Below are 27,091 nucleotides of genomic sequence, written 5' to 3' on the forward strand. Positions count from 1 at the left end.
TAAAATTTTATTTCTTTTCAGTGTTCCAGAATTCATTGTTTATGCACCACACCCACTGCTCCATGCAATATGTGCCCTCCATAATCATTTATTTATTTATTTATTTTTAATTAATTTTTTATTTTTTATAAACATATATTTTTATCCCCAGGGGTACAGGTCTGTGAATCACCAGGTTTACACACTTCACAGCACTCACCAAAGCACATACCCTCCCCAATGTCCATAATCCCACCCCCTTCTCCCAAACCCCCTCCCCCCAGCAACCCTCAGTTTGTTTTGTGAGATTAAGAGTCACTTATGGTTTGTCTCCCTCCCAATCCATTTATTTTTAAAATTACATTAAATTAAAATTTAAAATTGTATGCTTAAGGGTGGTAACTTCTGGAAGGTAGTAAATACACTGAAGAGGAAAGAATTTTTTAAATGCAATAGGTAGAAATTTACAAACATGCAGAAATTTAAAAATAAACTTAATAACCAATGGTCCAAGGAATAAATAACAAGGGATATTAGGAAATACTTTGAGATGAACAAACATGGAAATGCAATCTACCAAAATTTATGGGATGTAACAAAAATGGAACTGAGGGAACCTTGTGGGTGTAAACATCCAGTTTATAAGGGAAGAAAGATCTCATATTAATATCCCAGTGTGCCAACTTAAAAATTTAGTAAGAGAGAACTAACCCCAAAGCCAACAGAAAGAAAAGGTAATAATAAAGACTAGAAAGAAGAAAAATAAAATAGGTAAGAAGAAAGCAATAGAGAAATTAATAAAATAAAAAGTTACTTCTTTGACAAGATTGACAAAATTGACAAACCCTTAGACAGACAAAGAAAAAAGAGGGAGGACTCAAATTACTAAATCATGAATGAAAGTGAACACATTTCTATCATCCTTACAGAAGTAAGCGGGGTTATAAGGCAATACAATAAATAATTGTATGTTAACCAATTATATAACCTATATGAAATGAGAAAATTCTCAGGAAATCACCAACTGTAGCCAAAATTGAGTCAAGAAGAAATAGAAAATCTGAATAGAACTATAATGAGCAAAGAGATTGACTTAGTAATCAGAGAAACACACACACACACACACACACACACACACACACACACAATGAAAAATCCAGGACCAGATGGCTTCGCTGGTAAAATCTACCACACATTTAAAAAATAATTACGATCTATTCTTCATAAACTCTTCCAAAAATTAGTAAAGGAAGGAACTTCCTAATTTGTCCTAGGAGGCTAGTCTTACTCTGATACCAAAATTAGGCAAAAACATCACACACTTATTTCTTTTATGAATATAGACACAAACATTCTGAACAAAATAATACAGATCAAATCCAGAAACATATAAAGAGCATTATATGCCATGACAAAGTAAGATTTATCTCAAAAATGCAAGGTTATTTCAACATAAAGAAATCAATGCAATATGTCTTATTATTAAAATAAGGGACTTGTAAATTTTACTATTAAGTGACGGGGTGTGGGCCTATTCTTATTGATTTTGAGGGGCATTCTCTGAACCTCCTGAATTTTGATGCTCGTTCCCTTTGCCATATTGGGGAAATTCTCCCCAATAATTCTCTCCAGTATACCTTCTGCTCCCCTCTCACTTTCTTCTTCTTCTGGAATCCCAATTATTCTAATGTTGTTTCGTCTTATGGTGTCACTTATCTCTCGAATTCTCCCCTCGTGGTCCAGTAGCTGTTTGTCCCTCTTTTGCTCAGCTTCTTTATTCTCTGTCATTTGGTCTTCTATATCACTAATTCTTTCTTCTGCCTCATTTATCCTAGCAGTTAGAGCCTCCAGTTTTGATTGCACCACATTAATAGCTTTTTTGATTTCAACTTGGTTAGATTTTAGTTCTTTCTGCTTCACCAGCTCTGCCACTAACTACACAGAACTTGAACACAGTTCTGTGTCCCTTACTGAAAAATGGTGGAGCTGAAGCCTTCCAGCTCCAAAACTCTGTATCTCTATGACCTAATCTCTACCTTGACTCCCTTACTGGGTTTCTGTAAGAATAAAGCAAGCTTGTGTAGAAATTATTAAATGTTATTTAAAAAAAAAAAAAAAGGGATAAAAAACCACACAGCAGTCTCAATATGCTGAGAAAAGGCATATGGAAATATCTAACACCTTTGCATGATAAAAACATTTAACAACCTAGTAACAGAAGAGGACTTTCTCAACCTGATAAAGGGCACATTTGAAAAATGCACAATAACATCATACTTTAATGGTGAGAGAATGAAAGCATTCCTTTATAATTAGGAGCAAAACAAGGAAATTTTCTCTTATCACTTCTATTCAGTGCTGTACTGGAGGTTCTAGCAAGAGCAAAATGGCAAGAAAATTTTAAAAAATCATCTAAAAAAATAAAAAACAAAAAGCATCTAGATTGAAAAGGGAGAAGTTAAACTATATATATTTGCAAATAAATCTTATATACAGAAAATACAAAGAAACACACATACACGCATAGATGCACACAACACACAAATACAAATTAGACCAAATAAATGGATTCGACAAGATGGCAAGGTACAATATCAATATATGATGATAAATTGTATTTCTATACAGTAGCAATGAACAATCCAAAAACAAAATTAAGAAAATGATTTCACTTACAGTAGCATGAAATGGATAAAATATTAGGAATAAATTGGACAAAAATGCAAGTCTTCTACACTGAAAACTACAAACATTATAAAAAAAAAAGTTAAAGAAGACCTAAAATGAACAGAAAGTTGTCCTACATTCATGGGTTGGAATATTTAAGATCATTAAGATGGCAATACTCCCAACTTGGTCTGCAGATGTGATGCCATCCTTATCACAATCCCAGCTGTTATTTTGCAGAAATTGTCAAGTTGATCCTAAATTTCCTATGAAAACACAAGTGAGCCAGGGTAGTGAAAAAATCTTGAAAAACAGAAAAGTTGGAGGACTCACATTTCCTGATTTTAAAACTTAATACAAATGGTAATGCAGAGTGTATGATTCTTGCATAAAAATAGATACAGAGATAAATGGAATATATTTGAGTCCGGGGGGGGGGAGAAGAACCTCCTACATTTATGGCCACCTACACAATTTAAACAGGGAAAGAATAGCTTTTTCAACAAAAGGTGTTAGGACAACTAGATAATTATACACAGAAGAGTGAAACTGGACATCTAACTCACACCATAAACAAAAATGAAAGACTTACATAGAAAAGCTAATACTATACAATTCTTAGAAGAGACCACTGGCATAAATCTTTGTGACCTTGAGGGCACGTGCACCCGAATGTTTATAGCAGCAATGTCCACAATAGTCAAACTATGGAAAGAATCTAGATGTCCATCAACAGATGAATGGATAAAGAAGATGTGGTAGATATATACAATGGAATACTATGCAGCCATCAAAAGAAATGAAATCTTGCCATTTGTGATGATGTGGATGGAACTAGAGGGTATCATGCTTAGCGAAATAAGTCAATTGGAGAAAGACAACTATCATATGATCTCCCTGATATGAGGAAGTGGAGATGCAACGTGGGAAGTTTGGGGGGTAGGAAAAGAATAAATGAAACAAGATGGGATGGGGGAGGTGGAGACAAACCATAAGAGACTCTTAATCTCATAGAACAAACTGAGGGTTGCTGGGGGGAGGGGTATTGGGAGAGGGTGGTGAGGTTATGGACATTGTGGGGGTGTATGCTGTGGTGAGTGCTGTGAAGTGTGTAAACCTGGCGATTCACAGACCTGTACCCTTGGGGCTAAAAATACATTATATGTTTACAAAAAAAAAATTCAGAAATTAAAAAAAATCTTTGTGACCTTGAGTTGAGCATGGTTTCTTAGATTTTACCCCATTGACTGAAGGAAACCAGAATGTTACCCTGAAATATCTTTGACATAAAAATTATTTTGACTGCAGCCAAATTAAGAGGCAGCCAACACAGGAAAAGCTTTTCTGCTTAAGGGCAGGATATAAATTCTCCTTTTACTGGAGACAGACTCTTACTAGCCCAGAGAAGAAACTAGCGGACTCCGCAAGCAAAACTTACTCCATTCGTTTTCCTTCCAGATATTTTCCTTCAATTTGTTTCCTGCCCTTGGAAGCCTAAACTACTTTCTTTTGTCCAGTCATTTTTCTACAAACTTACTGTTCTTTGTTCTAGATGTTATATAAGCCAAAATTCTAAACCACTGCTTTGAGTTAATCTTTGTTTTAGGTTTCTCATGTGTTGTGCACTGCCCATGTTAATAAGCTGTTTTTTGTTAATCTGTCTTCTTGTTAGTGTCCCAGATGAAAACCTAAAATGGGTAGAGGTAAAGTTTTGCCTTCTCTACATGAAAGATAAAAAAATAGATATATTTTGCTTCATTAGAATTAGAGATTATAGTGTTTTAAAAGTTACCATCAAGAAAATGGGAAGACAATCTATAGAATGGGAGAAAATATTTGCAAAATATCTGTCCAATAAGGCTCTTGGCTCCAAAATATATTTAAAAAAATACTTACAATCCAATGATAAAAGACAACCCAATTTTTAAAAAATGGAAAGAATTAAATAGACAGTTTTCCAAAGAAAATATACAATTGTCAACAAGTACATGAAAAGATGCTTGGTAGCATTCGTCATTAGGGAAATGTAAGTCAAAACCACAATGATACCACTTCATGCCCACTAGAATGACTATGATGAAAAGGATAGATAGCAACAAGTAGGGATTGTAATTAGGACAATTTATATCCTCTGACTTTTCTGGTGAGAATGTAAATAGTGCAGCTGCTTGGGAAATCAGTTCCTCAAAAAGTTAAACATAGGGTTACCATGTGCCTCAGTAATTCCACATTAAGATATGTATCACAAAAGAAAGGCCACATAAAAACTTGTATAAGAATCTTCATAGCAGCATTTTTTGTAACAGCTGAAAAGTAGAAACAACTAAAATGTCCATCAACTAAAAAAATAAACAAAATGTGGTAAATTCAAACCATGAAATACTATTCACTCATAAAAATAAATGAACTACAGATAAATGCTAGAGCGTGGCTGAACCTAAGAACATTCTGCTATGTGAAAGTCGGATACAAAAGATCATATACAATATGATCCTATTTATGTGGGTTTTTTTTTTTTTTACATGAAATTTCTAAAATAGGCAGAGGGACCGAGAGTAGTTTAGTGGTCCCTGGAAGTTGGGAAAGGAGTAAATGGGAAGTGATTAGTAACAGATACAGGGTTTTTTTTGGAGTGATGAAAATGTTCCAGAATTAGATAGTGTGACGGTTGCATAATCTTGTTGATATACTGAAAATCACTGCGTTGTCCATTCCTGAAGAGTGATTATGATGGCATATGAATTACATACATAAAAGAAAAATGACTGCAAATGATCATTACTCACCTCCACTTATAAGTGTTGCCGTTAACGAAGAATGTGTTGGCTGCAAAGATGTACTTGAGAGTTTCTCTCTGGTTGCTCCTAGTTTGATAAGATAGATGACATTATTATTAATCATAATTTCATCTCACCTGCCAAAGAATAAATGTCAGTCAAATCTGGAGGTAAACTAGAATCTCTCTACAGTGGTACTGTCAGCTTTTGTCGATCTTTAATTTTTTCATTTCCTATCTCCTTTAGTGTAAAGTAAGGAACATAAGTACTGAATGCTTGGGTGACCCAAGGAAAACACACACACACACACACACACACATTTTTTTTTTCCTACGATAGGACCCCAAAACAAATTTTCACTGCAAGTTTTTACTTGGGTATCTTTAAACATGCAAAAAATATATATTGCAAAAATACATGATTTAAAATTGTTATTTTTCCCAAGAGAAAAATAACCTGGTCAATAGGACCTTCCCCCCCAGAGTTCCATTTCATTTTGTTGATTTGATTATGACCCTGCAACTTCCAAAATTACATAAATTATAAAGGAACTTGCAAATTCTTGTAATTAGATAATTTTTTCATTTATGAAACATACACTGAGTTCCCAGTCTGTGCAAGACCATTTTCTAGACTCTTGAGGGCAGTGTCAAACTCTTGGTCATCTTTGTAATCTGAGTAGTATCGAGGCATTCCTGGCATATGATAGGCATGTAGTAAATGTTGTTTTCAATAAGCAGGGACTCATGTAGAACATGGGAACCAAGAAAAGACAAAGATTTGCTTTATGTAGTGAATACAACTTACAAATATGATAGCCCTACTAGTCAACATTCCTTTCTTAAAACACTTTAGGATATCCTTTTGTGATTAGGGCATAGGTTCTATTTTTATTGTATGACATATATAAAATCCTGGTTCTTAAAGGAATGCATGCTATATTGGGGGAGAAACAATTTGGCTCTGCACAGTTTAATACTTTAAAACCCCTCCAGAAAAAAGTTTTCAAAGGTAATCTGGCTGGATCTGTCTAACAGAAGAAACTAAGGAATCACAAGGAAGTTAAGATCTTTGAAAGGTCACTGGGGACAATTGTCTCCAAGCGGATGGTGGAGGTATTCTCCTCTGCTCCTCTCTCCTCACTTCTTATTAGAGGAGATAGGTTATTATAGAAATGGAAAGTGGCTGTAACATGCAGATACTGGGAATTATAATATGTGGAGAGTGCTGAAGCACTTAAGACATTCTCAAAGTCTTCTCTACCCAATATGGGGTTATATTTTAAAAGAAGAAACCAACAAAGGACACATTATTCCTAAAAGCTAGGTTTGAGATTTTTGCATTGCCCAATCACAGGGATGCCATCTTTCTTTTTTAGAGAGAGAAAGAGAAAGAGAGAGTGGGAGCACACAAGCTGGGGGAAAGGCAGAGGGAAAGGGAGAGAGAGAGAATTCCAATCCCATTCTCCATGCTCAGTGCAGAGCTCAAGATTAGCTCAATAATTGAGCATGACCCTGAGATCATGACCTGAGCCCAAATCAAGAGTTAGGTGCTTAACTGGTTGATCCACCCAGGTGTTCCCAGAATGCCATCTTAAGGTGAAGGTGCAATGATATAAATCAACTGTCCTTTCCAGCCAGATGTGGTGAATTTTTTTCATATCAGCACTACTCTTGGCATTCTTGGTACCAAGAACAGGCTAAATTGATTTTTTATAATTACCTTGCTTCATATGTTTCACTGGGATATGTCTCCTATTTCACTAAAAATTTCAAGAATAGGAATGATTACAGGAAATAATCAGGATACATATAACAATAATCATGAATATAAATAGAAAAAGTATAAGTGTGTGCAGTTCTTGAGTTTCTGAAGCCCTTAACCCTTTCCTTTTATAGCTACCCTAACTTCATGTTTGACAGAGGAAAGAGAGGTGACAAATTTGAGCTTTGGCCCGAGCATCAGCCCAAATCTATTTGGTTTCAATATCAGTCTTGGTCTTTGGAAAACTGAAGAGCTGAATGGCTATCCATTTCTGGAGATCCTGAACTTGTGTGTGAACAGTGAACCTGTAATCATGAACATGATCATTTGTATCTAATCAATGTTACTCTATCTAGGGCGCCTGGGTGGTGGCTCAGTGGGTTAAGCCGCTGCCTTCGGCTCAGGTCATGATCTCAGGGTCCTGGGATCGAGTCCCGCATCGGGCTCCCTGCTGAGCAGAGAGCCCGCTTCCCTCTCTCTCTCTCTGCCTGCCTCTCCATCTACTTGTGACTTCTCTCTGTCAAATAAATAAATAAAATATTAAAAAAAAATGTTACTCTATCTATAACAGAAACAGAACACAATTATTTTAGATTTATATTTAATGTATGAATATTCACTTTCCAATATGGATAAGCATTCTACGTGTAACTTACAATAAGATTCTTATGTGCTAAATATATTGAAATTCTGAGGTATAAATGCATCCTTATTAGTGCAAAAGTAAAATGTACTAATTAGTGCAAAAGTAAAATGTACTAATACTAATTAATGAGGATTGTGATTTCTGTTAATTTTATGTGCAATGATTAAGAACTTATTCTAGTTAATAAAAGAAATAGATTGAATTTAATATGAACAATAAGATAATACTATAGCCATATGTATTTAGGGATATTATATAATCTTGTTTATAAAAGACTATAGATGTTTATGGATATTTATAAAAGATTAAGATATTTATAGAAGATTAAGTCATTAAAATATCATAATTGTACTCTATTAAATTTTTAGTAAACTATCATCCATAATATTTTCCAAAATAATCTTTTGGACCTTGGTTTAGTTCCATTTAGGACATCAGGGTTTCAAGAAATTGCCTAATTTATAAACATTTTATATCTTATGAGTATAAACTAAAAGCAAAAAGCCAACTTTATAATTTCAAAACTCCATGAAAATGAAAACCCAAAAAATATTGTACAAAGATACCCCAGGGAAGTCATTTTCTTTCTTTCTTTCTTTTTTTTTTTTTAAGATTTTATTTATTTACTTGACAGACAGAGATCACAAGCAGGCAGAGAGGCAGGCAGAGAGATAGAGGAGGAAGCAGGCTCCCCACCGAGCAGAGGGCCAGACTGGACGTGGGGCTCGATCCCAGGACCCTGGGACCATGACCTGAGCCGAAGGCAGAGGCTTTAACCCACTGAGCCACCCAGGCGCCCCAGTAAGTCATTTTCAATTCAAACTTACTAAGGTATATAAAGACAGTGAAAAAAAGAAGAAAGATATGGAGAAAATGTGGTACCCAAACCTATTTTCTCACTAATAAGAGAAAATTTATAAGACTGCCTTTTAGAAGTCCCTTCTTTGCAGTTTTATCTTAGTTTCCAGAAACGAAGTCCATTGTAAACATCACCGTGACTGGCATCCTATATGGAAGAGATGGCCAAAAACAATGGGCTCCTCTATTGACCTCAGCAGACACTGAATATCTATTTAATATCAGAAATGTGAAATAACAGGGCTGACAAATTAATCCAGCTAATCCAAAAGAGTTTGATTATTAAAAAGTTTAAAAATCAAGCTGAATAATAATTATATTTTAAGAATGATATTTCAGGTTATTTTTCTCTCTGAGAAGTTTATCTCATGGGGCACCCGAGTGGGTCCATTGGTTAGGCATCTGCCTTCGGCTCAGGTCATGATCCCAGAGTCCTTCATTGGGCTCTCTACTCATTGGGGTGTCTGCTTCTCCCTCTCCTTCTGCCTCCTGTTCTGTCTTCTTGTGTTTTTTTTTTTTCCTCTCTCTCTCTCTCTCTCTCTCTGTGTCAAATAAATAAAATCTTTAAAAATAAAAAATTTATTAAAAAATTAATCTCATGATGATGGACATTCAGTGTCTGCCAAATGTTGATATTAACTCTGGCCACTTGGCCTTTGAACAAAATGGGCAGAGAACTTGGTACATAGCTAGGAAGAGATCAGGTCCCTTCTCTCTTATTGGGTAAACCTCTGAATGTGAAACCTACTCCAAGCAAAGCTGTCAGTCACTTCTGCCACTGTTGATACATTGCTACAAAAAGAGTTCTCATCTCAGTAGCACATTTTCCACTTTTCTGATGATGAAATTTCTGCCATTGTCGAGAAAAAGGAAATTTACGTGCTTTAGATAGACATAAGCACTATTAAATCAAGTATCTTGTGACTTCAAAATAAGAACATCTGGTTGGAAAGACAAAAGAAAAATAAAGAAGTTTTCCATGTTTTTTGTTGTGGTTGTTGTTTTGTTTTTGTTTTTGTTTTTGTTTTTTTTGCAAATACTTTTATTTTGTCAAATGACCGTGATGTCTGGGACACCAGTGTCGTTCAGTCAGTTAAGCCTCCAACTCTTGATTTTGGCTCAGGTCATGATTTCAAGGTCATGAGGTCCAGCCCTGCATAGAGTTCAGTAGGGAGTCTGCTGGAGTTTCTCTCCCTCTCCTTCTGCCTCTCCTGCTGCCCTCTCTTTCTCTCAAATAAATAAATAAATATTTTTTAAAAAATCACTTGACAACCAAATAAAAATGGAGAAACAGAAAAAGGAAAAGGAAGGAAGGAAAGGAACAAGGGAGGGAGGGAGGAGAAAGAAAACGAAAAATAAAGCAAATATGGTAAAATTTTGATAATTATTAATTCTGGGAGATGGACATATGGGGATTAATTATAGTGCTCTATTGTGGGTACATCTGGACATTTTTGTAATAAAAAGTAAAGCTTCACTGGCCTATTACAATTTGTATAATTGAATGTGAGTAATTTAAAACTCATCTGGGAGAACTTTTAAAGAACACAGACTGGAGATTAGTTTTTGTTAACTGGTTTATATAAGACAGTGAAGTGCCCAGAAAAGAAATTTAGAAGAAGCTATGTGTGTGTGTGTGTGTGTGTGTGTTCTCTGATTTCAAGTGTTTTCCGAAGCGACTTGTTTCAGATAAGGGGCTTCAGTGACCCACTTTAGGAGGCACCAGTGTAAAGTTATTAGGGTTATCTCTTCAGTTTATATGAGTAGGTAGAGAGTTTCCCTTCCGAGCTGGGCAGGTAAGATGAATTCCCAGTATCAGAAATGACAATTCTGCCTGAATTCCTTCTCTGAAGCTCCTGTCTTTCCCTTCCATGGTCACATAACATAACAGTTAGGGTCTGTGTTAATTTGACATTGTTAGTCACCACAGGTCACTATGGTCAGGGCTAGTAATCATCTCACTGAGAAAGCATAAGTTCCAAGGATTAATGTATAAATTGCATAACTTCAACCCTTTGAGTCAGTATGCAATATCAGTACCTACCTTCTCTTTATTGGTCCTTTTGGGGTGATTTTTTTATTACAAAAGTAACATGCTTTTACCAAATTAATGCAATTTTATGTCAAGAACACCACTGGCAACTCACAGAGAGAGTGAAAGAAAGAGAGAGACAGAGAGAGGAGAGCAGCAAATGCTTATACTTGGTGAAAGTATGAGCGTGCCTCTCTGCTTAAACCTGGAAAACATAGGGTTGAAACAATTTTTAAAAATAAAGGGCAGACAATCTCCCTTTGCTATCCTGCCTGCTTGCTCCCTTACAGTGCATTCAGTAAACTTCTATCTCATACAATACAATACAATATAATAAAGAAAAGAAAATATACAGTGCAGGAATTCGCTGGAGGCTCCATGGTCCTCCACTGGTTTTTGACTGTATCATTTGAAATTTTCCTTGGTTGGTGATATTGGTCCTACCACATTCTGGGAACAAAATCCCCTGTGTGGCCCTTTTTGTGTAAAGCTTTCTCCAGTTTGGTACAGGAATTCTAGGAGAACTGGTTTGGTTTCATCTTAGAATTGCACATTTCAGAAATAACAGACTATATGCATCAGACCCTTTTTCTTAGAGGATCACCACCCCAGTTAAGTCTCATGAACCAGTCCTCATTGGTCCTCAACATTTTATTTGAACTTGGTCTTAGAATGAAAATTAAATGGGGGGGAAGTGGAGAGGTGAGGAAGAGAGCAGAGGAATTCCAGCTATCTCCTCGTTAGGGTATATGATTTTCAGGTCTTCTTGTGACGTCAGCATCCTAACCAGAGTTCCTGCCCATAAGCGATAAATAAGCGATTCTATATTTCTCTCTCCATTGATTACAGAACCTGAATGATATGCCTCATTTTATGTGTGTTGCAGGATGGACAAGGCGGTATGCATTGGATTGATAACCTCTTGGGTTTTTAATTAAATGACCCCAATGGCTCATTTTACTTTTCATGAATGGTTAAAATACCTAGAACCATAAAACATGATGAGGTTGCAACTCAGTTCAGTAACAATAATGATGACATTGCTACGGAACCTTACAAATTAGTTCTGTTATTAGCCCAATATAACAAGACCCTTGTGTTATTAATATGGTTTTACCCTGTTAATGGTGATATTTAAGTGGACAATTGGAATATTTAGAACATATTTTTATAACTAAGGAAATAGGGATTTTTTTTAATTCTCTAAAAATTAACTTTGTGTATGTAACATTAACAATAGGATTATTCTCAAACAGGAGATGATCCAGAGGGATATCATCAAAGAAGCCTACTGTGATCTCAGGGTTCTGTATTCAAACCAAAATAACACATAAGTTTCAAAATAGTGAAATAGAACAGACCTTCATAACAATAGATGTAAGATCTCAAATTATTTTTCAGTGATTAGATTATATAGATGCTACTAATTTTATCTGCTAAGGTTAGAGTAAATTTCACTAAGAGTTAATCCTACCTATAGACATTTCACTCGTTGATCCCATAACAGTGTTCATTGTGGTGGTTGTTGGTACAGATGCAGTTGCCGAAGGAGTCGTTGCTGATGGTAATCCTTGAGGGACTATACTTCCAACATCTGCAAAAGGGAAACTGTTAAAGTAGCTGCTTTAAAGTTTACATTTATTTTGTCAAATACAGACTAGTACATTTAAGCAAAGCCAACTGTAGTGTACTCCTGCTAAGACAGTAAGTAAGGCATGGATTTGAAATTAATTTTCTAATTGTAATGAATTGAGCCTTCATTTCGCTATTTATTCACGAACTCTATCTGCTTCTCACCAACAGCATGAATTTTCAGGATAGCCGTCAGGAACAGTCCATAGCTCTGAAACAAAATTATAGCTGACAAAACTAGTGAGAAATACAAGTACAAATTTGAAATTTAACAATATTTTTAAGCCAACCTAACAAACATTGTCAGATGAAATAATTAAATGGACGTTCTCTGGACTGTGGATGTTTTACTAAATATTTTTATAGCACATTAAAATTATTAAGCAGTAAAATTTCAGTATTAGTACATCTCTTTCTGATATTAAAAAAAAGGATTTCTCCCTCCTTTCTCTTTCTACATATATGCCAAAGGAAGACAAAAAGTCTTGTTTTTAAATTTTTTAAAGAAATTCAATTAATTTTAAAGAAATTCAACATAGCAACATGCCTAAATTTTTGGCAATGGAACCACCATAAATATGCATTTTCAAATAATTTAGTTCTCTAAATTTTAACAATCAAAGGCACCAAAATGAAGGTGGCAAAACAAAACTTTGTTTTGCTGTTATATGTTTATTTTTGATAATACTTCTTTGACAATAGAAAGTAATAATAACTCTTAAAACTCATCTTAAAATATTCTTGTTTTTTCAAAGTGAAGTATATAGAACATAATTCTCAATGATTTATGGAAATATTTGTTTTATATAATATTACTGAATTTATTAGCTTTTATAAAATCCTTTTAATTCTGTGTTTGTTGGTCCTGTCTCTATATACTCACTGTTGTATCGAAGATCAGAAAATAACAAACAAACGTGTACGAAGGACTTGGACGATCTATTCATGCCCATGGAAGACATTGTGTTCATGTTGTTACTTCGTCCATAGAGAATATATATAGTATAGCACATTAGTTAAGAGGATGGACTTTGAGCGACAAAGACTTGTGTCTTGATCCCAGTCAAACTGGATATGTCGTTAGAGTAAATACATGTCATTAGTATAACTTTTCAAATTTAAAATTTTATCCAAAATTTTCCTGTTTGAATATGGAAAAAATATTCTTGCACATCGGGGAAAAGCAATATTTCAAATGTGAGGAGACAGAGCACACTTCCTGTTTCATTTTATAGACTTGTGGTGCTTGGACGTGCTAGCACTTAGCACTGACTTTGTTTATAGGCAATATAGGGAAATGGGTTGATGTATTCAACACATATGGATGTGTTCAGCACATCCAGGAATCACAGAGTGCCTTTTCACAGGCTTTACACAAATCAAGTCGAAAGCTTTTTCCACCTCTGGATACACTTCACACCCGTGTTCTCACCACTACTCCCTGACTCCCCCAGCAGGGAGAAGGAACACAGCAAGCATGCATGATGTTATCTTTTCTGTATTAGTTATTTTTTTCCCGCTATTCTTCTTTTCATCGCAGAGTTTGTGATGTAACACTGATTTTTCAGTTTAAACTGAAGTTGAAGAAAGTTATTCCAAGAAGCACACACCACTTTGGAAAAATCACCTATAAATAACTGAAATGATCCCTATCTGCTGACTTGTTATAAAGTAACAACCTCAATTTCTGGGTATAATCAATATCTTCAAAGCCTTTTTTTCTTATTTCTTTCTTCCCTTCTTCTCTTCCGCCCTTCCTTTTTTCCTTTTCTCTTCCACAAACACTTACTGGGCAACTAATGTGAAAGGCATGATTAGATCTAGTGAAAGACTATATCATACTACATGGTGTCACCTGTGAGTATCTCTCAGTCTGGTAAGGAACACAATGCCTATACACAATAAATAACAAAGTTATTCTGTGTGGGGCAGGTGGATCACTGTTTTTCAAACTGCAGTTTATGGTACAAGTAAAGAGTAATTAAGATCTAGTTAGTAGACTGCAGTCAGAACTTTGGCCAAATGAAAGAGAAAAGAAACATTAGAGGGATACTGCAAATAATGAGGGTAAATATTGTTTCATGAAGTTCACATGCACGTGGATGTGTATATGTGTACTTGAGTAAAACACGTGTCCACGCAAAATATGTTTCCTATTGTGATTCTGGCTAAAAATTTTACTGGATAAAAAAAATTGGGCAAGAGTTTTCAAGATAAAGGATGACTACCCTGCTGGCATGAACAAGGACTCCTTTCTGAAGAGTGGACTTAGGAGCTAGAATTTGAAGAGTAAGTAGCATGTCCACTTGCCTAGAGGAAGAGGCATAGTCAAAGGTCTGGAGGAGAAGTGAGAGGTAATTGAGAGAATTGAGAACAGTTGTGTTTGGCTGGATTGCTCTAAACTATGAAAGTACATAGAAGGCCTTGTCTGCCACAATACTGGAGGCTAGATCATAAAGGACCTTGAACACCAAACCAGGGACTTGGGGCTCTCCACTGGAGAGCTCTGGAGAGTGACCAAATAGAAATTCTAATGTAGGAAAAATGATGGGGAAGCAGGTGCAGCGGAGAATGAGAAGACACCAGCTGAACTGAGCAGCTAATCCCCATTTTTATGTTTACTGATGTCTCTGACCTCTTGAAGTCATCACATGAGATCAGTGAGTTCACATCTATAAACTGATTTGTGGCCAAATACAAGTAGGCACATTTTTAATTAAAAAAAAAAATTTTAGGGGTGCCCGGGTGTTTCAGTTGTTAAGCATCTGCCTTAGTATCAGGTCATGATCCCAGGCTTCTGGGACTGAGCCCTGCATCAGGCTCCTGCTCAGCGGGAATGGGGAGGAACAGAGGAAAAGAGAGAAACAGATTCCCCAGGGAGCAGGGAGAGCAGTGCAGGGCTCAGTCTTAGGACCCTGAGATCATGACATGAGCCAAAGGCAGACGGTTAATCAACTGAGCCACCCAGGTGAAGCAGGCACATTTTTAATGGTTGGTGAGGTAAGATTGAGATGTACTGCAAGGCTTGTCCTCACCAGACTGCTACATTTGGTCACTGATTTCCCTGAGTAAAATCTTAATCTAGTAGTGCTCATTAATATCTCCATTAATAGTTCTTCAGATTGTCCATCAGAGAGAATGCCCTCCTTCGGCAAGGACTGACAAACCACCCCTGAAAATACTGAGTGTCAGTGTGTGCCAGGTCCATGAAAACATTTTCTGTGAATTAGCTCCTTTAATTCTAAGAAGAAACCATGATGCCCATACTCATATCATTCATCATTGTACAGATGAAGACAATGGGGCTCTAAAAAGAAAAAAGCAACTTGCCCGCATTATGCAGTGGGAAGTAACACAGCTGAAATTTTAATCCAGGCCCCTTGGAATCCAGAGAAGATACTCTTAACCACCACAGATTTTGCTATGGGAAGTTGGTTCCATGTAAAGCCACATCCTGCTGCTCTGCCTGTTCTCTGCCTTTGACGGGGTATGATATTAAAGGGGTAGAAGTGACTAGATACACTGATGTTTTGCTCTCATGTACCTAGGATGAGGAAACAGACAAAATACCTCACTGTTTTTTTTTTTCTTGAAACATACTATCATTTTGTCATATACATTTACATATATACACATATAAAATGTGTCCATCCATAAACATCTGTAAAATGTTTAGACTTAAATCTCTGAAGGCAATTTCCAATCTATTACAGCTATCTATGAAAAATAAAAATAAGAGATTTACTCAGTTGGGAAATTTGAGAAATAGAAACATTCTCTTACTCTACAGTGGGAAAGGATTATTCTAACTACTGCTGTTGAAGGTTTTATCGACTGTGATGCACGTAATCATCGGTTATGTTTTTACAGCATTTTCTCTAAATTTCTTTCAGGTTTGATTTGATCTCTTAATAAACTATTGAGGAAAATGGCTTATTTTGAAATATTTTCTCATTACAAGACATAATGAGGTAGCATTTCACTTTCCTTTATCTCCAAGGTAATTGGAGATAAATTTAACAAGGAGACCTGTGTTTCACATCTTTGTTTATGCCCAGCCAGATAGTGCTGCTCTTATCATGTTGTAAGAGAAACAGATGGCATTTTGTCCTGATTCCACCCTATACTCAGACACCAGCTGAGAGAGCACAAGAGATACTATGACACGTAGTTTTTTATGCTCGAAAGGATGAAGCAAGATTGGGATTTTTAAAAAAAAAATATTTTAATTACAGAAATCATGAGAAATTTGAAAATTCAGCATATGGCTGAAAAACCAACTATCATATTTTTTCCTCTTTTCAAATGATTAGGTCATCTACTCCAATCTTCTTGAGATGCTTCGTAATTACATTTCTAAGTAACTCCCAAATGGTCTCTAGAAGTTAGAGTTTCATCCATCCTCATAATGAGAAGCTAGCTCTCCAATTATCTTTTCCCCTACTAAGTCTACATTTAAAGTCCCCTGGAAAACCACTACTAGAGAGAATAGGTCTTGGTTTCTCTAGATCAACACGAATACTGAATGACAGTAACTTAGAATTATAAAACTTGAGACCTAAAAAGAACTGTAAAAAAATTCCCCTGTAACAGAATCCCAACATTTTATAGCTTAGAGAATGTATGAGTTTAAGTTAGTTTCAAAAGATCATAATACAAATTACTAAAAAAGGTGCTAAAATTCCTAAATGAATACTCTGTATTATGTAATATAGAAAAATCTTTTTTTTCCCCCCAATTCTATTTGGGCATGTGGAATACACTTCTGACAGAAACAATGCTTATAGTTCCCTTTGAACTATAGGAATAAATATTTACTTTGTGAGTTTTAAACATAAACAAAATCTTAGAAGAAATTTTAAGCTCTTTAAGGAAATAAAGGAGTGATTTCTTTAGAACTATATAGAGTATATAGAAAATGTTAATTACTGAATGGTCTTATAAACCTTAAAGTACCATTAGTAGGTAATAATTTCATAACCTAGATTAACTAATCTGTGGAATTAAAGACAAAGTAAATAATTTTGCATTTAAATATCTTGTTTTTTTTAATTTTATTTTTTTCAGTGTTCCAAAATTCATTTTTTATGCACCACACCAGTGCTCCATGCAATATGTGCCCTCCATAATACTCACCACCAGGATCACCCCTCCACCTATCCCAAAACCCTCAGTTTGTTTCTCAGAGTCCACAGTCTCTCATGGTTTGACTACCCCTCCGATTTCCCCCAAGTCACTTCTCTTCTCCATCTCTCAATGTCTTCCATGTTATTCCTTATGTTCCAAAAGTAAGTGAAACCATATGGTACTTGACTCTCTCTGTTTGACTTATTTCACTCACCATAATCTCTTCCAGTCCCATCTGTGTTGATATAAATGTTGGGTATTCATCCTTTCTGATGGAGGCATAACACTCCATTGAATATACGGACCATATCTTCTTTATCCATTCATCTATTGAAGGACATCTTGGTTCTTTCCACAGTTTGGTGACTGTGGCCATTGCTGCTATGAACATTGGGGTACAGATGGCCCTTCTTTTCACTACATCTGTATCTTTGGAGTAAATACAGTAGTGCAATTGCAGGGTCATAAGGTAGATCTATTTTTAATTTCTTGAGGAATCTCCACACTGTTTTCCAAAATGGCTACACCAACTTGCATTCCCACCAACAGTGTAAGAGGGTTCCCCTTTCTCCACATCCTCTCCAACACTTGTTGTTTACTGTCTTGTTAATTTTGGCCATTCTAACTGGTGTAGGGTGGTATCTCCATGCGGTTTTGATTTGAATCTCCCTGATGGCTAGTGATGATGAACATTTTTTCATGTGTCTGTTAGCCATTTGTATGTCTTCTTTGGAGAAGTGTCTGTTCATGTCTTCTGCACTTTTTTTTTTTTGATGTGATTATCTGTTTTGTGTGTGCTGAGTTTGAGGAGTTCTTTATAGACTTCTGATATCAGCCTTTTGTCTGTACTGTCATTTGAAAATATCTTCTCCCATTCCGTGTATTGCCTCTTTGTTTTGTTGACTGTTGCCTTTGCTGTGCAGATGCTTTTGATCTTGATTCATTTTCACTTTTGTTTCCTTTGCCTTTGGAGACATATCTTGAAAAAAGTTGCGTGGCCAATGTCAAAGAGGTTACTGCCTATGTTCTCCTCTAGGATTTTGATAGATTCTTGCCTCATATTAAGGTCTTTTATCCATTTCAGGTTTATCTTTGTGTACGGTGTAAAACTCACAAAGTAAATATTTATTCCTATAGTTCAAAGGGAAACTTAAGCATTGTTCCTGTCAGAAGTGTATTCCACGTGCCCAAATAGAATTGGGGGAAAAAAAGATTTTTCTATATTACATAATACAGAGTATTCATTTAGGAATTTTAGCACCTTTTTTAGTAATTTGTATTATGATCTTTTGAAACTAACTTAAACTCATACATTCTCTAAGCTATAAAATGTTGGGATTCTGTTACAGTGGGATTTTTTTACAGTTCTTTTTTGGGTCTCAAGTTTTATAATAATATAAAAATAAAATATATTTATATATGAATATAATGAAAGAGAGAAACACATAAATAAATATAATACAGTACTACTTGCTATATTCCCATCAAAACAGCACCTTCACGAAAGACAAGACACTAACTCCAACTCCTTTTGATTATCAGTATCTCATCAGCGAGCCTCCTTTTCTATCAGAGCAAAATTCACTTTGGTTTATTGCCAACCAAATTAACAGTTAATTTTTTATCAATTAAAATAAAATAACAATTATTATGTGATGATGTGTCTTTGATGATTTCTTCTTTGCACTGTCCTGGAATTTCATAACATTTTATGTTAAAATGCATAAGTGGCTCACTAACCAATGCACTGTTTACCTCAATAAACATTTATTAAGCTTCTTTTCTTTTTAATATTTTATTCATTTATTTATTAAAGAGAGAGCCAGTGAGAGAGCACAAGCAGGAGGAGTGGCTGTCTGACAAAGAGGGAGAAGATGGCTCCCTACTGAGAAGGGAATCTGACAAGGGGCTTGATCCCAGCACCGTGGGATCCTGACCTGAGCTGAAACCAGATGCTTCACTGACTGAACCACCCAAGCACCCCAAGCACTTATTTCATTAGAAGCTAAGCAAAAATAGAAAACCATATTTTTCCCAGAGGAACTTAAAGTTTATGTTGATACTCAAGCTATGCATATGTGAAACAACCATAAGATTATGCTAATGGAGCATATAAATTGGTGCTCATTAATACTAGGCATAGCTGGTTCTGTATGATGTTAAGTGAAGTCAAAGTAAGGTGATGAGTCAGGAATAATTAGAGTTACTTTCTTGGGGGAAGAGATTTCAAGAGTAATCAGATAATTAGACACATCAAGGAAAAAAAAATTTTCATGGAAGAAAAGAAAGAAAAGATATTCAAAAAGAAGAAAGTCAACAGTGCTAAGTAAAACAGAGGCCATACAACATGAGGCCTTGAAAAGGGACATTCTTTTGGGAGAGGAAAATTGGAAAATCCCATTTTCAATGAAAACGTGCCCTCCATAATACCCACCACCAGGCTCACCTGCCCATGCCCCCCCCTTAAATCCTCAGTTTGTTTCTCAGAGTCCACATTCTCTAATGGTTTTTCTCCCCTTCTGATTTCCCCCAACTCACTGCTCTTTTCCATCTCCCAATGGAGATGCTAGAGATAGAGGCAGATCTTGAAAGAAATTTAAATTGAAAGTACATTTTCTTTTCTTTTTTTTAAAAAGATTTTATTTATTTATTTGACAGACCGAGATCACAAGCAGGCAGAGAGGCAGGCAGAGAGAGAGAGGAGGAAGCAGGCTCCCCGCCGAGCAGAGAGCCGGATTTGGGGCTCGATCCCAGGACCCCAGGATCATGATCTGAGCCAAAGGCAGAGGTTTTAACCCACTGAGCCACCCAGGCACCCCTGGAAGTATATTTTCAATTAAGACTCACAAAAAACTGTGGTGAACACCCAAGTGTTGAAAATGCTTACATTTCCTAGGTGGAATGAATTAGGGAGATAAGGAAGAAGAAAATCTCATCTCTCACAGTGAGGAAAATATTCAGATAAGAAGGAGAATGCTGTACCCGAAAGAGGAATCTCCTCAGGTTGCCAGCCATCTGTGAGGTGGGGAGGGAGAGCCAAGCCTGGCAGGCTCCAAGCGGGTGGACAGGTGTCTCAGCCACCTGGCCCCTCTGGGGACAACAAGAAGGCAGCATCACATTGGTGAGTTTCTTAAACAGAAAACAACAATATCTACAAAATGGACCTGAGAACTCAAGATATTTTGGCTCACGAATGGATGGAAGTGTACAAGGCGAATTTCCTTTACTCACCCAGATGTCAGGCTGGAAACGACAGGGCAGTACAGTTATTTGCCTTCACAAAAATAACTGTGATTTTTAAAAAAAAAATCATCCATAATAATGAGATATTTTTGATTGTGGACTCCATTATAAGCGAACTTTGGGTTTTAAGAGTTTCAACTTCTTGAGGCATAAAAAGAAAAAGGTTGTATTTAATATTTATAGGGGTGGGAATAGGAGGGAAAAGGAACAACCTAGCCATACTCTCAGACTTTTAGACAGTCGTCACACCATCCCTCTCTGGGCTGTAAACTCGGGCCAGAGAGGAATTGTGGTTTCGAAGCTAAAAAAAAAAAAAAACTTCTTCCAAGAAAACAAGATGCTTAGGCTTCACGCATTCTTATAGGCACCAGCAGACTTCACAAGCAAGTCTCCTGGGCCCATCTCATGACTTCAGCAAGAGGATGAAATTGGGGGGGGGGGGGGCTTCAGTCCCAGGAGGAACAGCACTGTCCTGTCCCTTTGCTGGGCTCCAGAGAAGGGCAGTGATAATAAAGGAGAACATTCTCTGTTCTCTCTCTCATGGCACCTCCAACTTTCTTCTGAATGTAGAATGTAGTCACTTGAGATCTTGGGTCTTAAGTATAAGCTCTCCTGACGGTTTTTTTCTCAGAAGGGAAGGTCTCACTAGACACTGTTGACCAGTAGATCATGTTCATTTAGAATTTTAACTTATACCCATGAAATGACATGACCAGGAGATGGAAGCAAGACCCAAACCTGGCAATTCTGACATTAACTGACCGTGTAATGTGGTGTGAATCACTCTACCTCTCTGCGTCTCTGTTTCCTCTCTATAAAAAGTATCTGTTGAACAACTTCACTTCAACAATAAAATTGTATTTCCTCTAAGATGAAGTTGCTATGTAAATTATCCATTATGGCAAATCATTTAGTGCAAGTTGCATTTCTATATACCTATGGAAACTTGTACTTTAGCAGTCATACACAATGGCTTTATGGAGTCATCAACTTGCTACCAGGGAGAAATCTGAGCCCAAAAGGGAATTCTGTATTTCAAGAGGCAACAGTGACTACATTCATTTGCAGTCTGATAATGTTACCTGGAGTAAATGTAGTCCCCTGTAGGGTGTTGGTCTATCCAGAACTAGAGGGAAATGTGAAAGACAAACTTTGAAATAGGCGTTGGGAATATTTTGTTTCAGAATTTTCTTTTCTTTTCTCTTTTTTTTTTTAAAGATTTTTTTTATTTATCAGAGAGAGAGAGGGAGAGAGAGTGAGCACAGGCAGACAGAATGGCAGGTAGAGGCAGAGGGAGAAGCAGGTTCCCCGCCGAGCAAGGAGCCTGATGTGGGACTTGATCCCAGGACGCTGGGATCATGACCCGAGCTGGAGGCAGCTGCTTAACCAACTGAGCCACCCAGGCGTCCCGGATTTTTTTTTTTTTTTCAAATAGAAGAGCAAGTGTAAGAAGAAATACTTTGTATAGGTGAATTAATTTCTACATGAATAAATAGAGCCCATAGCAAATAAGGTAGTCAACTCCCTCTCACCAATGTGTGTGTGTGTGTGTGTGTGTGTGTGAGCACACATGCTCATGTTTATATTTGATTAGTGACAACTGTATTTCCAAAAATTTTTGTCTGCAGCATTACATTTGAAGCCAGAAAATGGTATTTAGCTAAATTTTAGGTATCTTATTAGTAACTTCATCTACTTTAATTTTTGTCTTCTCTAAATGTAAAGAAAAACTCTCTGACTGATTTAAAATGTTGTTTAGTTTATTATCAGCTGAGAAACTATACTTTTAGTTATAAAGGGGTAAAATAAAATAATAAAAGAGTTATTTTTCTTTTATGAGAAGTCAATCTTTTCTTGCCCTGAAGAGAGTTGCTTGAAGGTATAAAACAACTTTAAAAATATGCTTTTTGAAGATTTTATTTATTTATTTCAGAGAGAGAGAAGGAGAGAGGGAGAGCAAGTGCAAGCATGAGCCAGGGAGGAGGGGCAGAAGGAGAAGCTGGCTGCCCACTGAGCAGGGAGCCGGATGGGAGACTCCATCCCAGGACCCTGGGATCATTAACCTGAGCTGAAGGCAGACACTTAGCCAACCAACTAAACCACCCAGGTGCCCTAGGACCAAAAAACAAACAAACACACAAACAAAAATACCCCCCCAAAAAACCAAAACCAAAAACCCTTTCAATGATAGATATCCCAAGGACACAAACTCATGTAACAGTTACTTTCGATTACATCAGCTGATTTTAACAACAATTTTGTGAAACAGTTAAACAGACACAAGTGTTAACTACACTTTATAGATGAAGAAACTGAGGTCCTGGTAAGTGACTGAGAATTATTAAGATGCAGAGTTAGGAGGTGTTAGAGCCTTCCCTAAACTCAGATGTTCTAATCCTAATTATCTCATCTAATTATCATGTTCTTTCCCTCAATACTGGCTAGAATCCCAGAACTGTAAGCTTACGTTTGCAGTCGTGGTACTGTTATGCCACTACTTTAATGACTTTAGAGTACCTAATTTTTCTCTAATATTGTTGATAATTGTTATCAAAATAATTGTAACTAATGAACATATGTAAAATACTAAAAGTAAAAAAAAAAATCAGTAGTATTTCATCTGTTTTTGGTTGATCCATAAGTGATTATTAAATAAATCAAATCAAAACAAAATCTCTTAGCTCAAAGCTTGGTCTTGTCCATGACTACAGCATTAGGGTGAAACAATTTTAATAAAAAATTAAAAAGGAAGAAAGTCAACTTTTATTGTAATAGCAAATCACACAGAAAATTTTTGAGCAGCTTCTGAAGCTGTGACTTTTTTAGTCTCTTTTTCACATTATTTGTTACTTGTCCTGGATTTAGGGTGACGTTATATAAATAAATGTTTATTTTCTTGTTTAGGGGTAAAGTCACCGTATTATTGTAAATATATTATTGTTTGGTCTCACTTAGCAAAAATCACTCATTACCTTAGTCACATCAAAAAACGATTTTATGACAAACCATAAGTGACTCTTAATCTCACAAAACAAACTGAGGGTTGCCGGGGGGAGGGGGTTGGGGAGAAGGGGGTGGGATTATGGACATTGGGGAGGGTATGTGATTTGGTGAGTGCTGTGAAGTGTGTAAACCTGGTGATTAACAGACCTGTACCCCTGGGGATAAAAATATATGTTTATAAAAAATAAAAAATTAAAAAAAAAAAAAACGATTTTATGGATTGAGTCCCGCATCGGGCTCTCTGCTCAGCAGGGAGCCTGCTTCCTCCTCTCTCTCTCTGCCTGCCTCTCTACCTGCTTCTCTGCCTACTTGTGATCTCTCTCTGTCAAATAAATAAATAAAATCTTTAAAAATAAAAAAAAACGATTTTACCCTCTTAATTTTATTCACATGAAGTTATTTTTTAATATATATATATATCCAGTATCCCCATATGAATGTAAGAAAAGACACTAAATAAAGGAAAATAATCTCTTAGCGAGGTTATTAAACAAGGGGCTGTGTAGTGTTGGGAGTCATAACAGCAGGGTTCTGGGGCCATGTTGTCCAGTCCAGGCCCCTCCACTGACCAGTGATGTGACTTTCTGCAAATAGCTTCATCTCTTTAGTCTCAGTTTTCAAAATTTTGGAAGCCTACTCTATATGGTTTTTGTACAGATCAAACCACTGATATGCCTCGAAAGGTGAGGGGTACAGTTAATAGCTAGGTTACACTTGAATTTATTCTGATAAAAAACTCAGTGAACTGAAGCTCCTTTTAGAGTTCTACCATTAGGTCAGATAAATTATGTTTCTGACTTCCACTGCCCCTAAATACTTGATTAACTGCTTACAGGGCCATGTCCCACATAGTCAGGAAAAGTCTGCTAGAAAAGTCTGAAAAAGCTGAAGCTCTTCCCTAAATCATAACCACATTTTCCCAATTATGTCCTACCTTTGACAACCACTTTGCCAGACTTTATAAATTATTTTTTCATTATTCTCATTTTCTAATGAGAACCTGATTATAAGTAGCAAAACAGAAAGCTTGCAGGATAGAAAAAAGAAAATTGGAAAGTTGGTTTCATGTATAGAAGAAAGAGGTTTTCATGCTGTAGTCCTTGGGCACAAGGTTGTTACCATGCTGTGGGCATGGTGTTATTGGGATCTGCAGAGTTTCTGGCAGGGATCACTAAGTCTCACACAAGTACCAGCTGACGTACGCAAGTACATCAATACTACATTGTATTGTACAATACTATATTGTATACCCCAAACTTATATGACTGCATGTTGACTACACTGGAATTAAGATAAAATAAAAACTTTAAAAATCTGTATTCACACTTATTATTGTCTGTGTATTTAAAAAGATGAATCACACATATAATTTATATTGTTATTAATAAAATACAAATTTTAAGTAGTTGCTTAGTATTTAGCACCATTCTGCTTCCTCAGATAGTGGGTGCAAATATTAACCTACTGGGAGGGGAGTTTGCAACTTTCCCTTGTAAATAAGGTGTTTCTTTTCAAAAAGTTTAAGGACCACTTCTTTGTGGATCTAAGTATCTCAATAACAGTAAAATTTTTAAAATTTGGCTGATGGCATTAAAGGCATCACAAAACAGCCAGAATTTGAAATCTTGTCTTATCCACTGCAATACAAAGTCAGGGACACTTTTCACATACGAATGACTCATACTTATTAATTAGAAACAAATAAGCAAAGACCAACAGAGTAGGGGACTTAGAGCCCTTTTGATTCTAGCATATACCAATTCTGAGTGCTAGAACAAAAGCGTATCTTTTCTTCCTCTGCATCTGTCTCCCCACAGTTCCTCCACAATGGCGATGGAAAAACTGTTCTGAACCATATGCCCAGTAGGAGTCCATCATGTATTTATATAAGAACAAGAAAGTAGTCAAAGTATCTGCTTTCCGATTTCAGGGTCTAGCTTTTATGTATATTTTCCAAATTAATATTTTGAACATTCCATTAGGATGTCAACAAAGGAGTCACTTATGGTGGGTTAATTAAATCGAATACATTTAAAAATAACTCTGTGTGTTGTGGGACAGATGCAGCCTTTGGAAAAAGAAGGAGCCTACACTGAACATTGCAACAGATTTTTGTATTTAATAGTAGGCAACAGACACATTTCCAGAATATGCTTTCAAATCCTGGTTGGGAAATGTCTGCTCTGTGACAGCAGGAGAAAAAAAAAAATCCATATATAAAGTAAAGGAGAACAAGAAGTAAATTATAATACTTTTACTTCTCAATTACTCAAATTTACTTCATTATTTAAAAGTAGTGCCCCATTGCATGATATTGTCCAATTTCACCTAGAATAATGAGCTACTCCAAGAGCCTTCCTAAAATGTAAAGACAGAAACTAAGATAGAAAAGTTGCTTTTAGCTAATTACAAATTGTCAGGCATACCCTTGGAAGAGGCAATTTTGGAAATTCAAAAGGATGTTCAGAACTATAATAGATGTGATAGAAAGGTTTGGAGAGAACTGAATTGCTCTGCCAAATGAACTCAGTGTTTTACCCCAACAGTAAGAGAAAGACATGGGGGAAGAGGAGAGAGAAAAGGCCAAGGAAGAAGGTAAAGTGTCCAAAGGACTTTTCAGACCAAGGATACCTAATACTCTCTTAACTTTGCATAGCTCTTACGTAAAACCTGGCCTTCCAGTAATACCAGCTACTAGGCACAAAGTCTGCAAATTACCCATCAAGACTTCAGTTAAGTCGATCTTTCGGGCCATGCACGAAAGAAAGGGGAGCTGTCCTTTGGATTTTGCTGAAGTGGAGTTAAAGAAAAGCTCACATGAAGCCAAATGTCGTACCTGATTTGAGGGGTGCAGGAGGTAGAAAGAAAGGTGGGAGCATGAGAACCTACTCCTTCCCCTGCCATGAAGGATTTGCAGAAATGCAGGGCATTGGGCTTGTACCCAGAGGAGAAAATAAGTTGAATCTGAACATAGTTTTACTTTAAAGGCTTTACATTAAAGTTGAATCTGAGTGTGGTGACATCCAGGTGACACCTGAGTTACAGAAAATAATTTCCTTGTTTTATTAAATGCTAGAATGAGAATCATATTTGCTAATTCATGATTATGACAATGCTTTTATTGAGAAGAGGATAATCATAAATTTGTTCTATAGAAAATCCTTCCAGAGTAGGTCCTAAATTGTTTGCTTCACACAGGTGGAAGGAGAGATTATCAGAACAAATAGACTCTACAGAAAAAAGATTTCAATACAGCATCAATAATTACTTAAATGTGAGATATTAGCAACGTTGAGCAAAAAAAATATTTCCTAAGTGTGAAGGTTAGCATTAGATCACAGATGACATTTACCTGTAAACTGC

The 27,091-nt window shown here is 36.3% G+C and overlaps 1 protein-coding gene across 3 annotated transcripts in view; it reads right to left on the bottom strand.

The window, feature by feature from the left end:
• The window catches only part of EMCN (endomucin), a 107,972-nt gene that overhangs the window by 58,866 nt on the left and 22,015 nt on the right, over window positions 1-27,091 (bottom strand). For all 3 annotated transcript variants that reach the window (XM_059376501.1, XM_059376518.1, XM_059376509.1), the window contains 2 exons: window positions 12,198-12,317; window positions 5,433-5,510 (listed from right to left, as the gene is read on the bottom strand). In XM_059376501.1, the coding sequence (XP_059232484.1) occupies window positions 5,433-5,510; window positions 12,198-12,317 (198 nt within the window). The remainder of the gene's footprint in view (window positions 1-5,432; window positions 5,511-12,197; window positions 12,318-27,091) is intronic.

Source organism: Mustela nigripes, chromosome 1 (assembly GCF_022355385.1).
Source record: "Mustela nigripes isolate SB6536 chromosome 1, MUSNIG.SB6536, whole genome shotgun sequence".
In the NCBI taxonomy this organism is placed as follows: Eukaryota; Metazoa; Chordata; class Mammalia; order Carnivora; family Mustelidae; genus Mustela; species Mustela nigripes.